Below are 19,482 nucleotides of genomic sequence, written 5' to 3'. Positions count from 1 at the left end.
CTACTCGATACAATAATTCAAAACTAATTACTATCGAAATAAAGTATGCCAAAATGTTCGAACATTTACATTTCTATTTGCTTGTAACTTTTGAACTTATTGGAGGAAAAATGTCTAACAGTTTAAGTAAAAAAAACGTTTTGTTATTTGAACTATCAGTCAACTTGCTATTAAATTACATTAAAAAATGTAGTAAATACTAAATTGAAATATCTGCTTGTGTAACTTATGCCGTCGTTGAAATGTTTTAAATTACTTGAACACATTCGAATCCGGGCGATGCGCCGCTGAATGTGTTAAAGGACACAATAATAATCCTTCCATTTAATGGTGCACGTTGCGTCATTCTTGAAGCAATATACCGCCAACGCATAGAATGACGCAATTCAATCTGTTCGATCAATAGCAGCGTACCAACGATGACGTCATTGCTACGATTTCTTCCACATTCCCTCCGATACGTGATTCCATCCGCTGGTAAAACGTGGACTTTCCTGGTCGCACTTCATTACTTTTACGCTAGATCTCGATTTCCTTTTTACATCCATATAATCGTAGATAAATCTGAAGAAAACCCCGCACCCACTGCTGAATCGCATTCCCTTTCGGCACATGCTTCCATTGCCTTACGATACTCTTGCCACGCAAATGGCAATATATCCTGTAAGCAAATATGCCACACATTTTTCACTACCTTTTTCTCTCTCTCTCTCCCTCTCTCTCTCTTTCTTGCAACCTAAAAATTCATCCATCAAATTCAACCACCATTTCGGTGGGGGCTGGAACACCATTAAGGGACTCGTTTTCTCGCTTCATCGATCGTACTATGCATTTGGGGTTTGCTGCGATACGGGGCCGAATCGGGCAAGGGTAGATCAAACGCCCGGAAGGTTTATAAACCTTCAACCCACCATGAACCCACCCGGTTCGGTTGTGACCTTTCGATTCCGGGCCGAACGCGAGTGAATCGTATTCATAAATACAGCTCAGCAGATAAGAATGTGACAAGAGGTTCGTAACGCTATACCATCGCTGCGGTATGAAGCTGTGTGCGGCCCCAGCACATATGAGCGGACTCCAATATGTCTGTGCACTGTGTGCCTATCAAACATGGCGATAATCGCCAGCACGGGCCTGTCATCGGTGGTTGCATATTTGCCGAAAAGCCATTATGAATAATGATAAAATATCGCTGCCCATACAGAGGGACAGCGGTTTAATCTTCCTCACCAATGATATATGCAGAATGGAAAAACAGGAATATTTTCTGCAAGTGATAAAAGCCGGATTCACCTTATTTGAATGCGTTTTTTCTCCTTGTTTGCTTGCTTGTAACAATTGCCATCTTTTTACGTTACTTAAACGCCATGAAACGTCCTTACGATGGTGAATTACCCAGTGAACGATGGGGAAGACTTGCAGCGAGAAAATGAATTCAATTATCGTTAACAGGCAGCGTAATACATATTCATGATCCCATGATTCTGTCGGCCCTCCCCTCAATATGCATTCTTCTTCGCTCACAAATCGATGGAAAACTTTTGCTTCGCCCCGGCACAATTATGTGGCCCGTGGAAACTTTTCGCCCAGATGCAGGTAGCGTTGCAGTTACCCTCTTCGATCGGTATCAGAGAGAAAGGGTGAGGGAAAGAATGACAGGGTAAGATTGAGAGGGACCATGACAGGGTGGAGGAACCGACACAGGTGCGGTAGCACACGAATAGGTGAGTTTTGTGCTAAGGACGGGAATTGGAGAATTCGAACCAGTTCAGGTGCATAATTTAGCTCAATTTATGCATTGCTAAGACGCATCCATGCTCTGCAGTGACAGTGGCAGCAAACGTCTTTGCCGTGGGACATGCTGCTGCTCCCTTGCAGCTCTAATGCAATTGCAATGCGTGCAGCTTAAAGCTGCAATTGTGCGAGTATGCATATTTTTTTAACGAGCAATAATATGTTGCGGTCATATGAATGAGGTGTAGTTTGATTTAAGAAAAACTGTCCAAAAGGGATTTTTAATGACTTGATTTTGTAAAGTCTAGTTTAAAAGTGCATTTTGGAAAACGGTTGCGATAATTGTTTAAAACAACTTCTGTCTGATGATTATGAAAAAACTATGAAATACACTAACTAAAACTCACAAATTGTATTTTTTATCGTTCCACTCGGTACGAAACAAACTCAAAACATAATAACTCTTTCTCGATACAGTCTGCCAATCTCACTTTTCACACCCTTTTTTCGGGCCAATGCTGCAGATTTGAGTTATTGGTAGTTGATGTTTTGTTGCTGGGAGGACGGAGCGAGGAATTCCAACCCACCCCACCCACAAAACAGAACAAAAAATTCTCATGATCATTGCAATAGTTCATTGTTTCGCGGTTTGCGATTTGTATTAATAGGCAAATAAGTCGAGCGTGCACGCGTTTTCTATTTTTACGCACAGAACGGCACAGCTTGCGCTACGGTTACGCGCGTTGTTTTCCATCCGCATGGCAATATTTGTAGTTGAGTTTGTTGTTTTTCCCTCTCTTTTGCTGCTGCCCATGTGTTCACACCCCGTGTTGCATGTTTCACACTACACTCATTCCGCAGTTGAGTTTGGTTATCGGCACCCTCGGTTGTGCCTTTTTTTTTTTTAGTTTGCCAATATCTCTACCACCGTTTGCATGATGTCCCCTTTGGCAATGCAGATTGGATGTTTGCGTCGTTCTATTCTGGTAGAGCTGAAGGGAATATCAGCACGAATATTATCCCAGAGAAAAAAAAATAGACAAATTTACCTAATAGCTGAAGTTCCAATTGAACCACCGTCTAGCAAAGCGAGACTTAAGGTATAAAACCAACACACAAAAAACACAGCACCACAAACCATCGTCAAACTGCAGCACTAACAGGCCGCTGAGCCAGGATGCCATCGATAACGAAAAAAAATGGGCAAAAAATAGGTAGGATTGAGCCCATACAAACATTCCCGTTTGTTGGAACAAACAAATTGTTCCTAATTCGAACGGTGGTGCAGCAGATGAAAGCCAATCAACTAGAAAGGCAGCCTCGGTAGAACGGTGCGAATGCGTTGCAACTACCAAACTGAACCAGCACACATAGTTTGTAAGGAGTTTTTGCTATCCGTGTTTGCTGTCCGATACGGGAAGGCTTTATTTATTGCAATACCATCGCTATGACTCAGTTTTCGATTGTGCACGATTGAAGATGAAAAAGGGAACGATAGTTGGCTGCCAAATTATGAAAGAGAATGGCGAAAATACAGCTCGATTTGCTTAATAATTATAACCGATGCAAAATGGCAATAAAAATGTTGATTAAAATTGTTTCTATCATACCGTTCGTATCAAATACTGGGCGCCTCCATTGAAAATTGTTACAGGTTTTACGCATTTGGTTTAAATGTTTGCATAAACAGTTTTTAACTGTCGTTCGAAGTCGAGTAATGTATATTTACACTAAATTATTGATTGTACAACTAATTATAAGATGTTTGAAAATGAATCTAAATTATTATCGCACACATTACGTAAAATACTGGGCGTCTCCATTTCGATACAAAGTTGTTTTAAATAAATCCTGATCGATCGTAGTCATATATAGTTTCTAGTATACAACACATTTTTATTATAGTTTCTGCTTGAAGTTTGGAACAATTAATAAAGTTAATAAAACAATTTATTATAAAGTGTGCAAACTTGCAAAACCACTAGCTACTGGGTGTCTCCATTCCGATGGAAAGCGATTGCCATTCAATGTTTATGCAATAGCAAGGGGTGATCTAATTAATATCACAGTCCGAAACTCGAACTGCAACAAACTTTGCCATGGCTCCAGTGTCTGCATTGCATTATCATATCCAATTATACCACTCCATCAAGCATCCTTTCGTCATCGTGCTCCCTTCCACCGCTCCCCCTCAAACTCCTACGGGGCAAAGTTGACCTTTTGCTCTTTTCGATACCGGCAAAGCAATCGTAATGCAGCATCCCCCGAGAAGCCCACCAGGCACGGGGGTACCGCAAAGGGAGGGGTCGCGCTGGGTGCAAAATTCATTCAACTCTCATTACACTACCACCAAAACCGAACAACAAACCGTACAATTTCACGTACAACCGACGACGAACCGAGCTAAACGAACGACACCCCGAAACGCCGAACACACCAGCAGCAAAACCAAGCAGAAGGGCAGTAAATAATCCGTGCCTTTTGTTGCCGTTTTCCCCCACCAGGGGACCGGAAAGATGGGTGCTGCATGTCTCCGAAGCCCGTCAGCTGTGTGCTACACTCATACACATACATGGGGCCAGTCAACATGGGGTGGAAGGTATCTATTGCTGCCACTTGAGCGTAAAAGGATGAGCAAGGGAAAGATACGCTCGCTAAAAACTTCACTCGTGCTGTCCGTCGTTCGGTTCGGTGAGTGGTGAAGTGAGCGCACATCCACTTCTCATTCGTTTTCCGTGAGTTGTGAAGTGGTCTGAAGGAGTTCGCAACCAATTCTCATCACTCACCAAATAACCGGCGACCGGGAAGATTGAGATGAGGGAGTGATAAAAAGACAGAGCGAGAGAGAGAGAGAGAGGATAAATAAGGGAGAGTCCTTATCCATCGGGTTGGAAATAATTTCGCTCTCTCTCGCTTTCGCTTCTGCTCCCTCTCCCTTGAAACAATAAATCAGCGGTAAATCAACTGCTTTTTGATGGATTTTTCCGTCTCCCAGACGGGTGGATACGATGGATTGGGAATGGCTAAAAAACGAGCCCTTGCACTCTGTCCTTCGTCTGTAAGACAAGGGCGTCTTGTAACGCTGTAACGAGAAACAGTAACAAAACCTAAAAAAAACACGCAGGTAGGCGTTTCAATCTAAAGAACCACCATTTTTTCCATCGCAACGCACCATTACTTCGCGAATATTTATAATTATTGTACTCACGAAGCGAATGGTACTTCATTAGCTTGTGTCCTTTTTTCCAGGACGATTGCTAAGGTATTAAAATTGCACATCAAAAACGGACTCCTTCGCGTACCGTTTGATAAGGTGTCCGATACGCTGCTTTCCACATCCAATTGTTCGGACACACCTGTTCCCATTCTCAGCGGGATAGACAACAGGCACCTGGCGCCTCCATCGTTCCCGGTGCTCCTGGATGTTCCATTGGCTCCCAACAGTGGAGAGTGGAGTGAGCAGCGTTTCGGAAAGCATAATTTATTAACCCATTTTACTGCTCGCTCACTCGCTCCCGAGCGTGCGAATGGCATTCACCTTTGGCATTTTCCGTACCAGGCTCTGGTACGGTCGTCTTCAAGTTTTTTGGGCTATCTTTGCCCATACACGACAACCGTGATATGGTGCGTGATTGGATTTATTTATCTCTTTTGTGCTCAAAGAAGCGTTCAAACAGGACAATTCATAAATTCCAATTTACGTTAATATCGCTTTTACATAAATAAATATTTTCGTGGAACTGGTAGCATTATGAAACAGATATTTAAGAATTCCCTTTAAGGACACATAAACCACCATTACACGCTAGTCCGATATGGAATGAGAACCTCGTGGACTTTGTCCATTTAATGATTAGTTTTGCTTTACTGTTGCGTTGAAACCCGACCGAGCCCAGGCACACCTTGAAAGCGAAAAGCGGACACTAGATTCGTTTTGCACTTATCCAAGTACAAGTACACGCACAACCTCATATACACACTTACACACACACACACACACACACACCCGTCACAGCAGTACATGCGTACACATAGGGATAAAAAGCTTCGCACGGAGTGGTCTCTCGTGCAAAGTTTGTCGTGTCGTGGTTTTTTTGTATGTTATGTTGCCATGTTTTATAGTGCCTCACCCTTTTTTCGCAAACACCGTTATTTGTTTTTATTTTCGCTTCTGGTGGTGGTTTTTGTTTGTTAACTTTATGAAGTAATAAAAAAGCGAATATACACAAACACGCACCAAGAACCCACAAACCGCAGATTTTCGGTTCGGCTGTTTTGCTTTTGGCGTAAACTTTTCCGTATCCGGCGAGAAGCAACGGGCAGGTTAAACGCGAAGGGGGCGAATATTTTATCACTTTATCATCTCAACTGTCAACTGAAACACTGACACTACCACACTGGTTCCTGTCTACCACTCGAAACGATTAGGGGCGCTCCCAACCGCAAGTTTTACAATGCCCATCCTAGTAACCGTTGCAAACTCACGTCGGCCGTTGTTGAGGTTGCTTGTGCGAAAAAGGCGTTTACGGGAGATTCGGAGTGTTTTTCGTTTTCGTTTTCAAAAAGCGTATCACAAATCACGGTTTTGTTGCAGTAAATTTTCCCAGCGTTTGCGAGCGTGCTCCAGCACGTCCAGCACACACCCGCAAGCACACGCCACACGGATAACGCAAGGTAAGCAAACGCAGGTTGATGTGTGGTGAAAAATCTTGCCAAACTTTCTGCGTGGTACAGTATGGCGGTGCGAGGAGAAGCGTGGGAAGGGACCGTGATAAAAAAGAGGGAAAAAACACTCGAGCAAAGAGAGACCTTAGCGCAGCGCGACCGAATATACCGCAACGACGGAAGGTTACTCGCTGTCTGACACTAGCCGTACCGAGCGACCGACCGCATGATCCCGAATCTCGATGGTTGTGTGACCGTTTCTCGCTCTCACTCTCACCATCCACTACGCACAGTCCAATGCTCCCGGACAAACCATACGTTCACGCGAACTCGAGTTTACTGGCAACGAACTTGTTTGGGTAGGTGTGCAGGAGCGGGACAACACATTGGGAGCAAGACCCGAATGCACACAAACTTCCCCTTGCCGTGCAAACGCTACTCGAGCAAGGTGAGTGGATTTGTGTGGTGTGTGAGAAAGTGAGACTGTGCGTGAGCTGTTACTATCACTATGGCTGGTGCTGCGGCTACTAATGGGAGAGAGTTAGCCGGTTTCAAACTCGTTGTTTTCGTTGCTAGCCTGTCACTTAATTGATGAGCCGTTGAGGGCCGCTCATTCGAACTGTCACTGTGGTGCGGTTGGAGTGTGTGCCTCTTGCGAAGAAGCTGCGGTCTGGAGCGTGTTGTTGTCGAGAAAAGTTTGCGTTTTGATCGATTCGTTTTCTTCGTGACAGAAACGATGATAAGACATTTGTTTGTGAATGTATGGCATGTAAACAAAGGATTCCAGTATAGTTTTCTTTTATTTGGAATAGAATTTGGTTCAACTTCAACAAGTTCAACAAGTAGCGACAGAATATTTAGAGAATTAAGTTTGACAATGTCCGCAATATTGTTGCTGGCAACTGTATTATTATGTTACATGCTTGAGGTACCTTTAATTGTCACAATTCCTAGTGCTTCGTTCGAGGCTCAGATTATATGAGACGTTGATAGTTTTCATACTAACGTGCACTATAAAGGAAAATGATAGTTCTAGTACACAAATGAAACAATGAGACGAAAACTTCATTAATTACTGAAGAACTCTTCATAGTTCATCCAACATATAGCTTAAATATAGTGATTAAACTGTTTGAAGTATATTCTCCTATTATATGTGATATTCTATTATTTTGTATGATATACTGATAGTTTCAATCAAAAAAATTGAGCTCACAGGTAGATTCTGAGAAATTCTGAAAGCGATTCACTTTCACTAACGCAAAAGACAGCTCAGAGTGCTTGAAGTATTAGCGTATAGCACTGACTAAGTTTAGAAGGAACAAAGATTTTAAGAACGTGCAGTACCATTCTTCTCTATCTCTAGAACTGGCCTGTATGACTAACGAACTCTCTACCTCGCTGCCATATTGAAGAATACATCCACTCTTCTTTGGCTTCCGATTACTAGGGGTCATATGTTCGCAAATCTCTCAAACTGCTATTAATATATCCTTTTTACCCCCTCTGTTTTTCTCCATTGCACTTCTCAGTCCACTGCACTTCTTGCTGAATATATTATTTTTTTACCGGACAATGATGTTGATAGTACATTAGGTAATCATGTCCGACGCATTACAATGTTTTAGTTACAAAAAAATACACATTTCTTCGCTTGGTCGGATACCTTTCATCCCGTTCATACAAGCAGAAGGGAACCGTTGTTCGCGATCAATTAAACGCTTGAACTCGTAAAACCAATTTACATTCTTACGCGTGTCTTCGAAATGGCCATAAATAAGGCCAACATAATGATGGTACCGGTGGTGCACGAAGAAATCAACAAGAGCTCCATCATCCGTAGATTCTTCTTTCTCTCGGTGTGTTTCTCTCCATCTGGCTCCTCATCTCTCTTTGCCTACACATATTTATCCGTGCCATTTCAGCTTAGACAAATAAAAAAAACATGTTCTTTGACGTCCGGTGATGATAGAGAAACGGGAAGACACGGCAGTGGCACACATTTCGGATGATAATAATGTTGATGCTTTAGCGCGTCTCACGTAAAAACGCCGCTCCCGATGATGTTGAATGATGCGTACCTCATAACGATAAACGTAACCAGGGCCGCACCGTTCATTTTCTCCCTTTTCCGTGTGCCAAAAGAAAAAAAAATACCCCCAAAGCAAGAAGCAGCTTAAAATAGAAAATTAATTGAATTCAAACCACGTCCCGGCCCGCACTCCAAGCGTGCCGCGTCGAATTTTGCCTTTTCGCATGCAGAGCAATCCCGCTGTTTTTGCTTGCAGCGCCAACAAGGGCCCGGTTTAGGGGATGGTGGAAACTTGAGCATAATTTATGTCTCGTGCTAGGCAATAATTGTTAGCTAGGTGTAATGTGAATCATCGCAGTATGATGCGTTGATTTTCACGCGTGATGCATCCAACCTTCGAATCGATCCATATTTGGCCTTTTATGTCCGCTGTATAAGGTACACCTTTCTTCGCACAGCACACCGCGAAGCAGCATAAATTAACGGGGAGCCAATGCCCAAAAAAATCTAATCTCCGGCAGTCGAACCATCCCGGAAGCTAGGACGGAGGACGATAGAACGCAGAGAAGGACCCAACGTCCAAGCATGCTTTTTTTCCAAACGAACGCGCGTAAGTAAGTTGAAATTAATTTCAAATTTAAATTGATCAAATAAAACCAATTTCGGCCCAGCTCCACTCCCACGCATTCTTGGTCCCACCCGGTCTCGGTTCAGTGGATGTTTAGGGGCAAAGGAATGGGCTTTCAATCGAGCGATTTTTACGACAACCAACCGGACCCGGTTTGGCCTCCGGGTCCCCCGAAGCAGTGCCGAAATGTTGTTGGGTGCGTGAAGAAAACGTCCCTCGAACCATCCGGCAACCTTCGTCCTGCCCCCGGAGGCGATCTTCAGATCATTTCGACAGTTACACTTTCGACGAACCGTGCCGCCTGCCAGCTGCGTTACACGTTGACCGAACCGAAAGCTCAACGTCGACACTTGATGGGTTTTATGATACGCGTTTGCGTATCGGTTGCTACGCTCCGATGATTGCGGCAAGGCAGGATAGCTGGCGAAGAAAGCGTAAGCTCGGGAGGGAGGGAAAACAAATAAAGGCCGCTCTGATGCGCTTTTGATGATATTGTTGCTAATATTGGAAAGACAATGGCGGACTTTGGGAGCTTTCTTTTTGCACAATATTCTCACTTACTAATGGCGAAAGCATGGTATGGTAATGGGGACAGTTGAAAATCATCTGTGGATATTATCAATTTTCATTTTAAATGTAACAATGTGTGCTTAGAATTCTTAATGTGCACTTAATGTGCATTTGTTACGAAGTAATTTAATTATTTTGAATAGAATCACAGAGTAACAGGATTTTCGGGATTAGTCCAAAAAAAATTGAATCAATTAATTCTATTAAAGTTGAAGCCTAATGAGATCGGAAGGTTAAAAAAACATAATGATTAAGAACTTGACTGTTTTTACACCTTTTACAGTCCACTTTTTAAGATTGAAGATCTGTTTTAAGGGCTGCACGCCGAATAATACTTGAAAGATGCAATTTCAAACATTTAGTCAGTTTCAATTATGTGCCAAGTAGTGTGCGCAACAATTAGGAAGCATTACATAATGACAACAATTTGTTTATTGCTTTTATTAAACTGTTATATAGAATATGCTGCAGACCTTCTTTTGCTAACGATGTACGATTACAGATCGGGTTTACATCCCGCCTGGTGGCCGGAGAAAAACAAACAAACAATACTAACACACTACGGCCCTGGTGCATTTCGCTCACGGCAAAAGCAAGAGGATGGCGATGCATCCTGGAGACTCCCCGACATGATGGCGCTCGTTTGCCTACCGTCAAGGACGAATAGCATAGTTTGCTTTCTATCGCGCCCTCCCTTTTTTTGTTTTCGATCCTCTTTCGGCTTCACCGTGCAAACTGAACGGTGGACAGCAACCGGTGCTATTGAGGGTATTTTCGAAAGAAAAAAAAAACACAGGAAGGAGGAAGCAATGTTCTCCATTTGCATTTTCCACTTTACGTACGTAAATTAAGTGGTGGTAAGCGACCACAACTGTTAGCATGAATGAATGGTGGCGTGTTGGTAAGCTATTATCCTTCATACCGTTAGTGGGTAGAGCTTCTTTACCGGACCGCTAGCAGAACAGCTTAATATTTAATGGTAACAAACCATTCTTTCGCGATCGCTTGGAGTGTTGCTGTTTATGATGGTGCCCTATTCATGGACTTTCCATCTCATTTACCTAACATTCTGTTCATTCTCGTTATCTGCTAGACTTAGTAATTATTTTATCCTTTTCAGGACCCCAACTGACCCTTTACCGCCTTTTTAAATGCAGTTCCATATGAATTTCAACACTTAATTCACTCTCGGTCTCCCACTCCCAATGTGCATACATACATTCCGCACTGGTGCTTAAAATTAAGTGCCATCATTACTGTCAAACAAATGCTTCTCTCCCAGCGTCCGACCTCGGGTCGCATGTCCTTACTATGCGATGTACGAGCCAGCCACGGTGACAACATTTCCAGCGCCCTCCCGATGACAGCTCCCTCGGTGGAGTTGAAAAAACATTTGCTCACTTTGGAGGAGTAAGCGTTTGACAAACATTTAATCGTTCCCGGACCCACGTCACCGCTGGTAGCAAAAACCGGCCAGACCCGGGTGGCTTTTCCTCGTTAAACCTGGCACGAAAGCCTAGGTGAGATACGAGATCGGACCGAGGAAGCGAATTAATGGAATGTTTGTTTAATCATAAACCCGACCGATGCTACTGCCACCGGCGATAAAGAACACGATGATGATGATGATGATGATGATGATGGCACCGCACCACACACAACCCTCAGGGCATTCAATCAATCGTGGTACCGCGCTCGTACGGTGGCAACGGAACGTGGAATGATAATAATGTCGTCCCATCTTCAATTTGAAACTTTCGCCTCCACATGAATATGTAATTATGGCCACAGATTATCTCGCGTGGAGTTTTATGCCGTGCTTTAATCTCCGCCCCATCTACACCAGCAATGGGGGGAGGGCTAATTATGAGTTTAATCATTGAGGATACATTTTAATGCAGCATTTTTCTGCATAATTGAATGTTTCGCATTCGAATTGACTGGAGATTTTTACGCTCATTTTGTTACTCTTTTATTTCCTGACGGTGCAAGGATTTTTATTGAAACTGTATTACAAGTAATTTTTTTATATTTCAAAATAACTTCTTTTCTTTCTTCTTTTTCATTAACATTTTAACATTCTGTTGATCAGTTGGGTTTCGGTAATTTCAATTACTTAATTACTTTTTCATAATTGCTATGCGTTTATTGATTTATTTTATTTTTCAACTCTTGTTTTACTCTTCGTTATGTCTTTCATTCTTGATACGTTCAGTTTGTTCGTAAGAAAAAGAAACATGTATTGTTTTACAATCCTTTTTTTCATTCTTGTTTAATTTCTTGTTATTTGCAATGTATTCGCCCGTTTGACACTCTCTTTTATTTTAACAAACCCACTTATAGTGTGGTGCTTTTGAGACTTTTCAGCGTTTCCTGTTTTGTTTGTTTTTGTTTGCTTCTCTGGTTCTCCATCACCCCACAAGTACAATCGAGTACAAATGTTTGATGCTGCATTCGCCGTTACTGCCATTAGGTGGAGGAAGCTTTTATAGATACGATTATTTTACACATTTGACGAGCGGATTTTGCACAGGCGAATGATTTTATTTGGAAAAATGTAGCGCACACATGTTTGGTGACGAAAATAGGATTTATTTTGCTAAATGTTGCGCTTCGGTTTCGTTACTATTTTGTGTTTATTCCATAAACATACGCAACAAAGCTTTTAAGTGTTATGGAGCACTTTGAGATACTGTGACGATAGAATAACAGTGTTAAGCTTAGAAAAAATCCTCTTTGTAAGAATATGAAGATCAAGCGGCATATATTGCGATCAAACCAATGATCGGGTCTCATGAAGTCACTCAACATTACGTCTAAGAAAAAAGAGGATTGGAACGATAGTTAGAAGGTAGAAGAAATAAATTCCATAAACAGTGCTTATATATAGACACTTGTTTTAATAGTGTAACTAAACTGTACATTCAAAGGGAAAAACACAAACAAACAAAACTTTTAGTTGTTGCAAGTAATGCACAAACATTGTATTTAAGATACTGTAATGTTAAATGCGTCACCAGTTCTTCATAGAGCGAACCAACCTGTAGATACATGCAGGATCAAAATTAATGTGTAATGCACGCCTAGACAGGATACACGATGTTTTTTAATGTAATTGAAGTCCCATCACCAATGTGAGCGAATTATAAGATCAACATTTAGTAGACGTAGTCGAAAAGTGACGAATCTTCCGGGTACAAAGACAATGATAATCATTCTTAAGCACGCGAAACAACAACAAACTAGCATTAGCGCAAATACATTAAATTATCCGTGTCCATCAACGTATGAACCGGTGCAAGGCGGTGAATCAAACATCAATTGCTTAACGCGTTTTCTAAAATTCGTTTCGAAACAGTATAAAGTACGCACTGTCTGGTAAGCGCTTACAAAGCTAATCCCACACGCAAAGCACGATTCTATCGTACCGGCGGGGGTCTGTAGGTTCTCTTTTTTTTTTTTGTTCCTCATCATTCAACAACACAATCGTAAACGAAACTCCGACAGTACGCCTAACCGAAAGAGGGCAGCGATATAAGAAATTATTTACTAATGACTAACTTTATCGGCCGTTGCCATTCCACAGCGCAATATTTATGTTTTGTAGATATATGAATAAGATTTAGATTTTAGCAATTCAGCAGTTTTTGTTTTGCGTGTTTGTCCGATGGAGGCGCTTGGTCGTTTACGCCAGAAAATCGTTCGGTTCGTCCTCTTCGCTGCTTTCCGCCTCGTCCACGTCCGCATCGTTCGGTCTTTCGAGCGCACGGATACCGGACAGGAACTCACGCATTGCTTCCACGATCGTAACAAGCGTACTGCTGTATGCTGCCATGCTTCCGAGGTCCCAGTCCGGGGCAACAGTACCACCAGCGGCACCGCCACCAGCTGCACCAGCAGCGGCCCCAGCCGCAGCAACACCAGCTCCCGCAGCGGCACCTGCTGCAACATTATTAGCCTGTTGCGGCTGTTGAGCGGCAGCCGGTGGGGCAGGCTGTGCTTGAGCGTTGAAGTTAGGAAGCAGCGATTGAAAGAAGAGATGCAACGGATCGTTCGAAACCCGATTGTTGCTCGACGTCAGAGTGGGTCTGCTGAACGATAGAAGGAAACATATGTTATAGTACAGTCATGGTTTTTTTAATATAATCATAAGCACCTGGAGTAGATGTTGATGGAATCCAGTGGCGGCAGCGGGTCGTACATCAACATGGGATCCGTTTCCTTCTTGATGAATTGAGCTAGCGGAACCTTTTCCTTAAAATCCGACAGCACAATATGACGGAGCACTTGCCGTGGTGGATTCGCGTACCTGTTGTGATAGGAAAGCAATAAAAACAAGCTGCTCCAACCGCTTATCATGTGGAGTACACTCGATCTGTTACTTACCTTTGACTCCGTTTGGTAGCATACTCAGCAATAACGTCCTCTTTGGCATCCACCCGATCCAATACCGTATTCACATTGCGTTCCAACCAGGGCAAAAGTTCCGCATCGCGCCAGACCAGCTTCGAACGGCAAACGTACAGTGACATCAGCTGCTGAAGTGCTACCAGCGCCTTATTGTACGAGCCCGGTCCGAAATAGTTGTGACCCGCGACTCGACTGTCCGCCTGTATCGACAGCTCATCCATCAGCGGACGCAGTACGCCAGGAAACATTAGCAGCGCGTACTGCAACGCTTTGTCGGCCGCTTCGGGGCGCTTCAGATGGAAGAGTGCCATCGCGTACGAGTAAGCCATGTTGGGCAGCTGGGACAGATTGTTCGTGGCGTCCCATTCCTCGTACAGGGTCACCAGCCACTCGTACTGCTTTGCCCGTATTGCATAGTAATCGACAATCAGGATCATGGCGAGTGGATCGTTAACCGGATCGAACGACAGTATCAATTTTGCTACCTCTAGCGCGGTTCGCGAACAGGCCCGTGACTCTAGATGCTGCGAGTGCTTGAAGAGTGTGATGAAGAGTGCCCGATTTTCCTGTCTCCGGTAATCCAACCGACAGTTGCCCTGCGTGAGGCTAAACATCGTGTGAAACGACGACTCAAGTGCGAGCAATGCACGTTCGATCAGCTCCGAAGCCATCGCGTGATCGTCGCTCATTTTACACAGCTCGCTCAGCTGGATCAGCGAATCGACGTGGTACGGGTACTGGTTGATGATGTGAATAATATTCTCCGAGTCCATGCTCTCGACGGCATCGAGAAACTTTTGCTGTACCAACCGGTACGAAGGGCTGTGCTCGAACGCGAAGTAGATCACGTTCTTGTCGAAGACTGCCTTCGGACCGCTCGCGGAAGTAGAGGTGCTCGGTTCCGGTGCCTGCACCAAATTCATGTAGATGCCAGACTTGCCGACCGGTGGCCAGGAGTCTTTCGGGTTCACCAAATAGGTGGACTTTTGCAGCCTCGACGCACCACGGGCATTGCGTCGTTTGTTCCTGGGAGAAATAGAAGAACGGATCGTTATTAGAAAATTTTACACACCAGCCACAAAACAGACAATTGTCAGGACATTTGAACGAATAACTTCCTCTACCCATTTTGACCAATTAATCAACATTGTAAAATTGCTTGCTGGGTGCACTCTCCAAAAAGTATGCAATATTTGCCGATAAACGTTTTTTTCAGGTTAAATAATACGCGTTTACACAGCTAAACAAATCCGTAACATCCTCACAGCTGTTGACATCGATCCATCCACAATCAAGCCTCACTGACAGTGAAGGGTTTAAATAACAACAAACAACAGCCTGTTGCACCGGGTTTCGCACAGTACATCGAGGCAGTGTTGCCAAGCATCAATCGACGCCTACTTTATACTCACTGTTGATCACCGACGACCTTGCTGCCGAACATGCGCTTCATCTCGTACTGTGGGTTCAGATTTTTATGCTGCACATTCAGCAACGATTTGCCGGTAAGACCACCGGTTACGACCGAACCCGCCGCCTTACTATCACCCCCTTCCGCATGGTGATGGTGATGGTGGTGATGATGATGGTGGTGGTCCGAGGAGTCGCGCGGGAAATTACCAAACAGTTTGTCCACCTCCTTTACCGTGCGCGTAAAATCGTCTTCGATGTCGGCATTGTCCTCGCTGCTGCGTCGCGCCGAACTGGACATGTATTTACCTGTCTTCTTCTTCTTCTTTTTCTTGCGCTTCTTTGCCTCGGCCAAATGCACACTGACCGGTCCGTCCGCGACGTCCTTTTCCGTCTCATCGTTATCGTCCTCCTTCACCTCGCTCTCGGATAGCGACTGTTGCTGATTAAGCTGATAAAAGGGCCACGATGAAAGGATGTCATCGGGCGAGTGTTGTCCAACGGTAATTAAAGATGCATTTTGAAGTTTGCGTGAAAGAAAAAGAAAAGGAAATTAAAATGCCACTCTCATCGGTGTGCTACTAATTCGTACCAGATCATATCGATTGATGTTGAGTTGCTTCTTGCTGTTGTTGCGGTTCTGGCTGCTGGTACTGTTGGTGTCGTAATCGGCATCGCCACCATCCGACACCTCATCGATTGGTTCCTTTATCTCCAGCTCATTGCCCTGCAGCTTGCGCAGAATGCGGTAGGACATCTTGCCGTCAACATGCAACACGCGGTTGCAACACAACGAAAGCTGACAACGGTATGCACTTTTAGCACGTCACAGATCTATATTCCGGCAACACGGGAGTGGATTCCACGTACGACACAGGAAAGGGGAGAAAGTACGTTTGAAGATGGGAAGGAAAATTTGTGGAACACTAACGCTTTGTTGAGTTGGTTGTGTCCACTGCACTGCCCAGATGATGCCGACGTCAGCGGCTGTACAACAGCACCAACAACAAATATGACGACACAAAACTGAGGCAGAGGTTGGCAATTCCGAGTCCGATTCAATTCGCTAATCACAACACTGTCCCATTCGTTTGCGTCTTCACAAACACCTTTTTTGTTCGCTCCAGAGAGAGAGTGCACACAGTGACCGTGTGCGTGGCTCTGTTTATGTGCACAACGCAAAACTATCAAGAACGAATGCACGGCTATGCAGTTCGAATAAGCTGCGGACCAACAACTAATGCGTCTTTGCAATCGATGCACGAAAACATACGCACCAGCGGGGAGAGGCTACAATATTTTTGCACGATTCTTCTTCTCTACCGAATTTGACTGCGCAGTCAGTATGATTTCTTCGTTGGGGGAGGAAAAGCTCGGGGCTATGTCAAACACATCTCGGACATTCCCACTGTGCGGATAGCCAAATAGTGCCGAGCTTTTAACGAAGTATTTAAGGAAAGTTGGAAATTTGGAAGGAAAGTAAAAAATGGTATGTATAAAACGCTTCTTTTGGTAAGATTTCAAGGGCGAGCAAAAGATTTGCTGATTAGAGAACCAACCCAAAGTGAAATTACTGTATTCGCTATATCCTCACGAATAGTGTGACGTTTTTTCACCAGGTTTGTTTATTTTGACAAACCGCTGTCAAAGCTCTGTCCAAAGTATTTTGACAGCATAACTTAATTTTTGCAAAACAAGAAAAATAAATACCGGTTCTGAGGCCGCTGGAACCATTGCGAGTCTTGCGCGCGTTAGTGATTTGTTTTACGTAAAATATAGAAATATTCACACCATGTCTTCACCCGCACCGAAATCTCCCGAGATGTCCGACAAAAGCCGCAAATATGATAGGCAAATCAGGTACGTATTGCAGTCGGTGTACTTGAATTCCGCTTCTAGCAATGCGAACGAAGTACTTACTCCCTGGATTTTTTTCCCGCCAGACTTTGGGGTGAACATGGTCAAACGGTGCTGGAAAATGCGCAAATCTGTCTGATCAATGCGACGGCCCTCGGTACCGAAGTACTGAAGGGCATTGTGCTACCCGGCATTGGTGGTTTCACTATTGTGGATCATCGGCCCGTCACGGAGGAAGATGTCGGGTGTAACTTTTTCCTCGATCTCGACGCAGTTGGCCAACCGAGAGCGAAACGATGCATGCAGCTGCTACAGGAACTGAATCCCGATGTCAACGGTGATTACGTTGACGAGCACGTGGAACAGCTGATCGACGGGCAGCCGGACTTTTTCCGCAGCTTTGACGTTGTAGTGGCAACCTCCATCAGCGAGCGAACAATCATGCGCTTGTCGAACGTACTGTGGGACCAGAATATTCCGCTAATCGTCGCACGGTCCGTTGGGTTTTACGGTGTCGCTAGATTGCAGTTGCGTGAACATTGCGTCATCGAAACGCATCCGGACAACAAGCAGACGGACCTGCGGCTAGAGCACCCCTTCGAGGAGCTGAAAAAACACATGCAGGAAACGGAAATTACGAACAAAGTCCCGTGGTTGGTTGTGCTGTACAAATTTTTGCAAGAGTGGGTCACCACACACGATGGCCGCTATCCGACGACCTATCGGGAGAAATCCGAGCTTAGAGAACTGATTCGTTCGAAGATGGACGGTGAGCAAGAGAATTTCGAGGAGGCTGTTAAAGCGGTCAATTCAAGCTTTGGTGGTGGAAAGCCTTCATCGTCCGTGCGCGAGATACTGGAAGATGATCGATGTGTCAATGTAAATACCGAGGTAACGATCCGAGAGCAAATTGTGATCGAATTTGTTTTATGAAGCTCTCGACATGTTTCTTCCCTTCTTGCAGAGCAATGCTTTCTGGATTATGGCACGCGCACTGAAAGACTTTGTGGACAATGAGGGTAACGGTTTGCTACCGGTTCCCGGTGTTCTGCCCGACATGACAGCCGATACGAACTCGTACATTAGCTTGCAAACGGTGTACCGCAACCAGGCAGCACACGATGCCGAGATTGTGTTTCGTCGCTCACGTCAACTGCTGAAGGAGCTGAACAAACCGAACGATCTTATCACCGACAAGGACGTTCGGCTGTTTTGTCGCGAAGCGGCCAACATTGCGGTTATACGCGGTACGAAGATTACTGACGAGTTCGACAAGGGTTACCATCGTTCGTCGCACATCGCTAGCGTGCTGGAAACGCCCAACTCACTGATGGGTCATTACATTGTGCTTCGCGCGTTGGACCGGTTTCAGGCGGACTATGGTTGTTTGCCGGGTGAGAGCGAAGCGGAATCCGACACCACCGGTATGAAGAGCATTGCCGCAAAGATGCTAAGCGAATGGGGCATCGGTACGCCGCTGAGCGATGATTTGGCATATGAAATATGTCGATATGGAGGCGCAGAAATACATAGCATTTCTGCGTACCTCGGTGGTTGCATTGCGCACGAGCTGATCAAGCTAGTGACGCGACAGTATCGTCCGTTTGATAATACGTTCATCTACGATGGTTCAACCTCACAGACGGAAACCTATAAATTATAATTAATTAGTGTTAATTGTGTGTTTAAGTTCAAACACGCTCTCACAGTTCATATTTACGAGTCGGATATGTTTCACTGTCAAGAAATAAAGCAATTTTGCGTAGAAATTTAATTGAAGAAATGCCAACAATAAATTTTCCCACAAAGGTATTAAGCTATAATTAAGAAACACTTCAAACAGAAAGCCGCATTTTGCGCAATTTGCGTTTGCTCGTTTGCGGAAATCCTTCCACCCGGCCGAAGCAGACAAGGTAGATAAAACGAAACGCCGTTTAAAATGAACTTCTGAACATCGTGTACTAAACGAACGAAGCTGACATGACGAACTGTCAATCTGGATGCATTTGCAGAAAGTTTCTTTCCCCCCGAAGGCGAACGGTAGGCGGAAGAGATTTGTGTGTTGTTATTTCGACGTAATCTTAACAATTCTTTGCTAAATAAAGCTTCCAAATATACGACCAGGGAGTTTAGGAAAGAATAGAACACGGTAAATGTGAAACAGCGGTGAAGGGAA

At 44.2% G+C, this 19,482-nt stretch overlaps 2 protein-coding genes across 2 annotated transcripts; one reads left to right on the top strand and one right to left on the bottom strand.

The window, feature by feature from the left end:
• Positions 1–13,314: 13,314 nt before the first annotated feature.
• LOC128713051 (transcription factor 25) lies at positions 13,315–16,206 on the bottom strand. The gene is made up of 5 exons (XM_053807914.1): positions 16,042–16,206; positions 15,452–15,900; positions 14,016–15,065; positions 13,786–13,938; positions 13,315–13,717 (listed from the first exon to the last, which is right to left on the bottom strand). The coding sequence occupies exons 1-5, from the start codon at positions 16,204–16,206 to the stop codon at positions 13,315–13,317; spliced, it is 2,220 nt and encodes a 739-aa protein (XP_053663889.1).
• A 1,035-nt stretch (positions 16,207–17,241) lies between these two features.
• LOC128714122 (nedd8-activating enzyme E1 regulatory subunit) lies at positions 17,242–18,969 on the top strand. The gene is made up of 3 exons (XM_053808997.1): positions 17,242–17,309; positions 17,393–18,197; positions 18,271–18,969. The coding sequence occupies exons 1-3, from the start codon at positions 17,242–17,244 to the stop codon at positions 18,967–18,969; spliced, it is 1,572 nt and encodes a 523-aa protein (XP_053664972.1).
• The last annotated feature ends 513 nt before the right edge of the window (positions 18,970–19,482 follow it).

The sequence above is a fragment of the Anopheles marshallii genome, chromosome 3 (assembly GCF_943734725.1).
Source record: "Anopheles marshallii chromosome 3, idAnoMarsDA_429_01, whole genome shotgun sequence".
NCBI classification, from domain to species: Eukaryota; Metazoa; Arthropoda; class Insecta; order Diptera; family Culicidae; genus Anopheles; species Anopheles marshallii.
The sequence above is the reverse complement of the archived record's forward strand: the minus strand, read 5'-3'. Positions and strand labels throughout refer to the sequence as shown.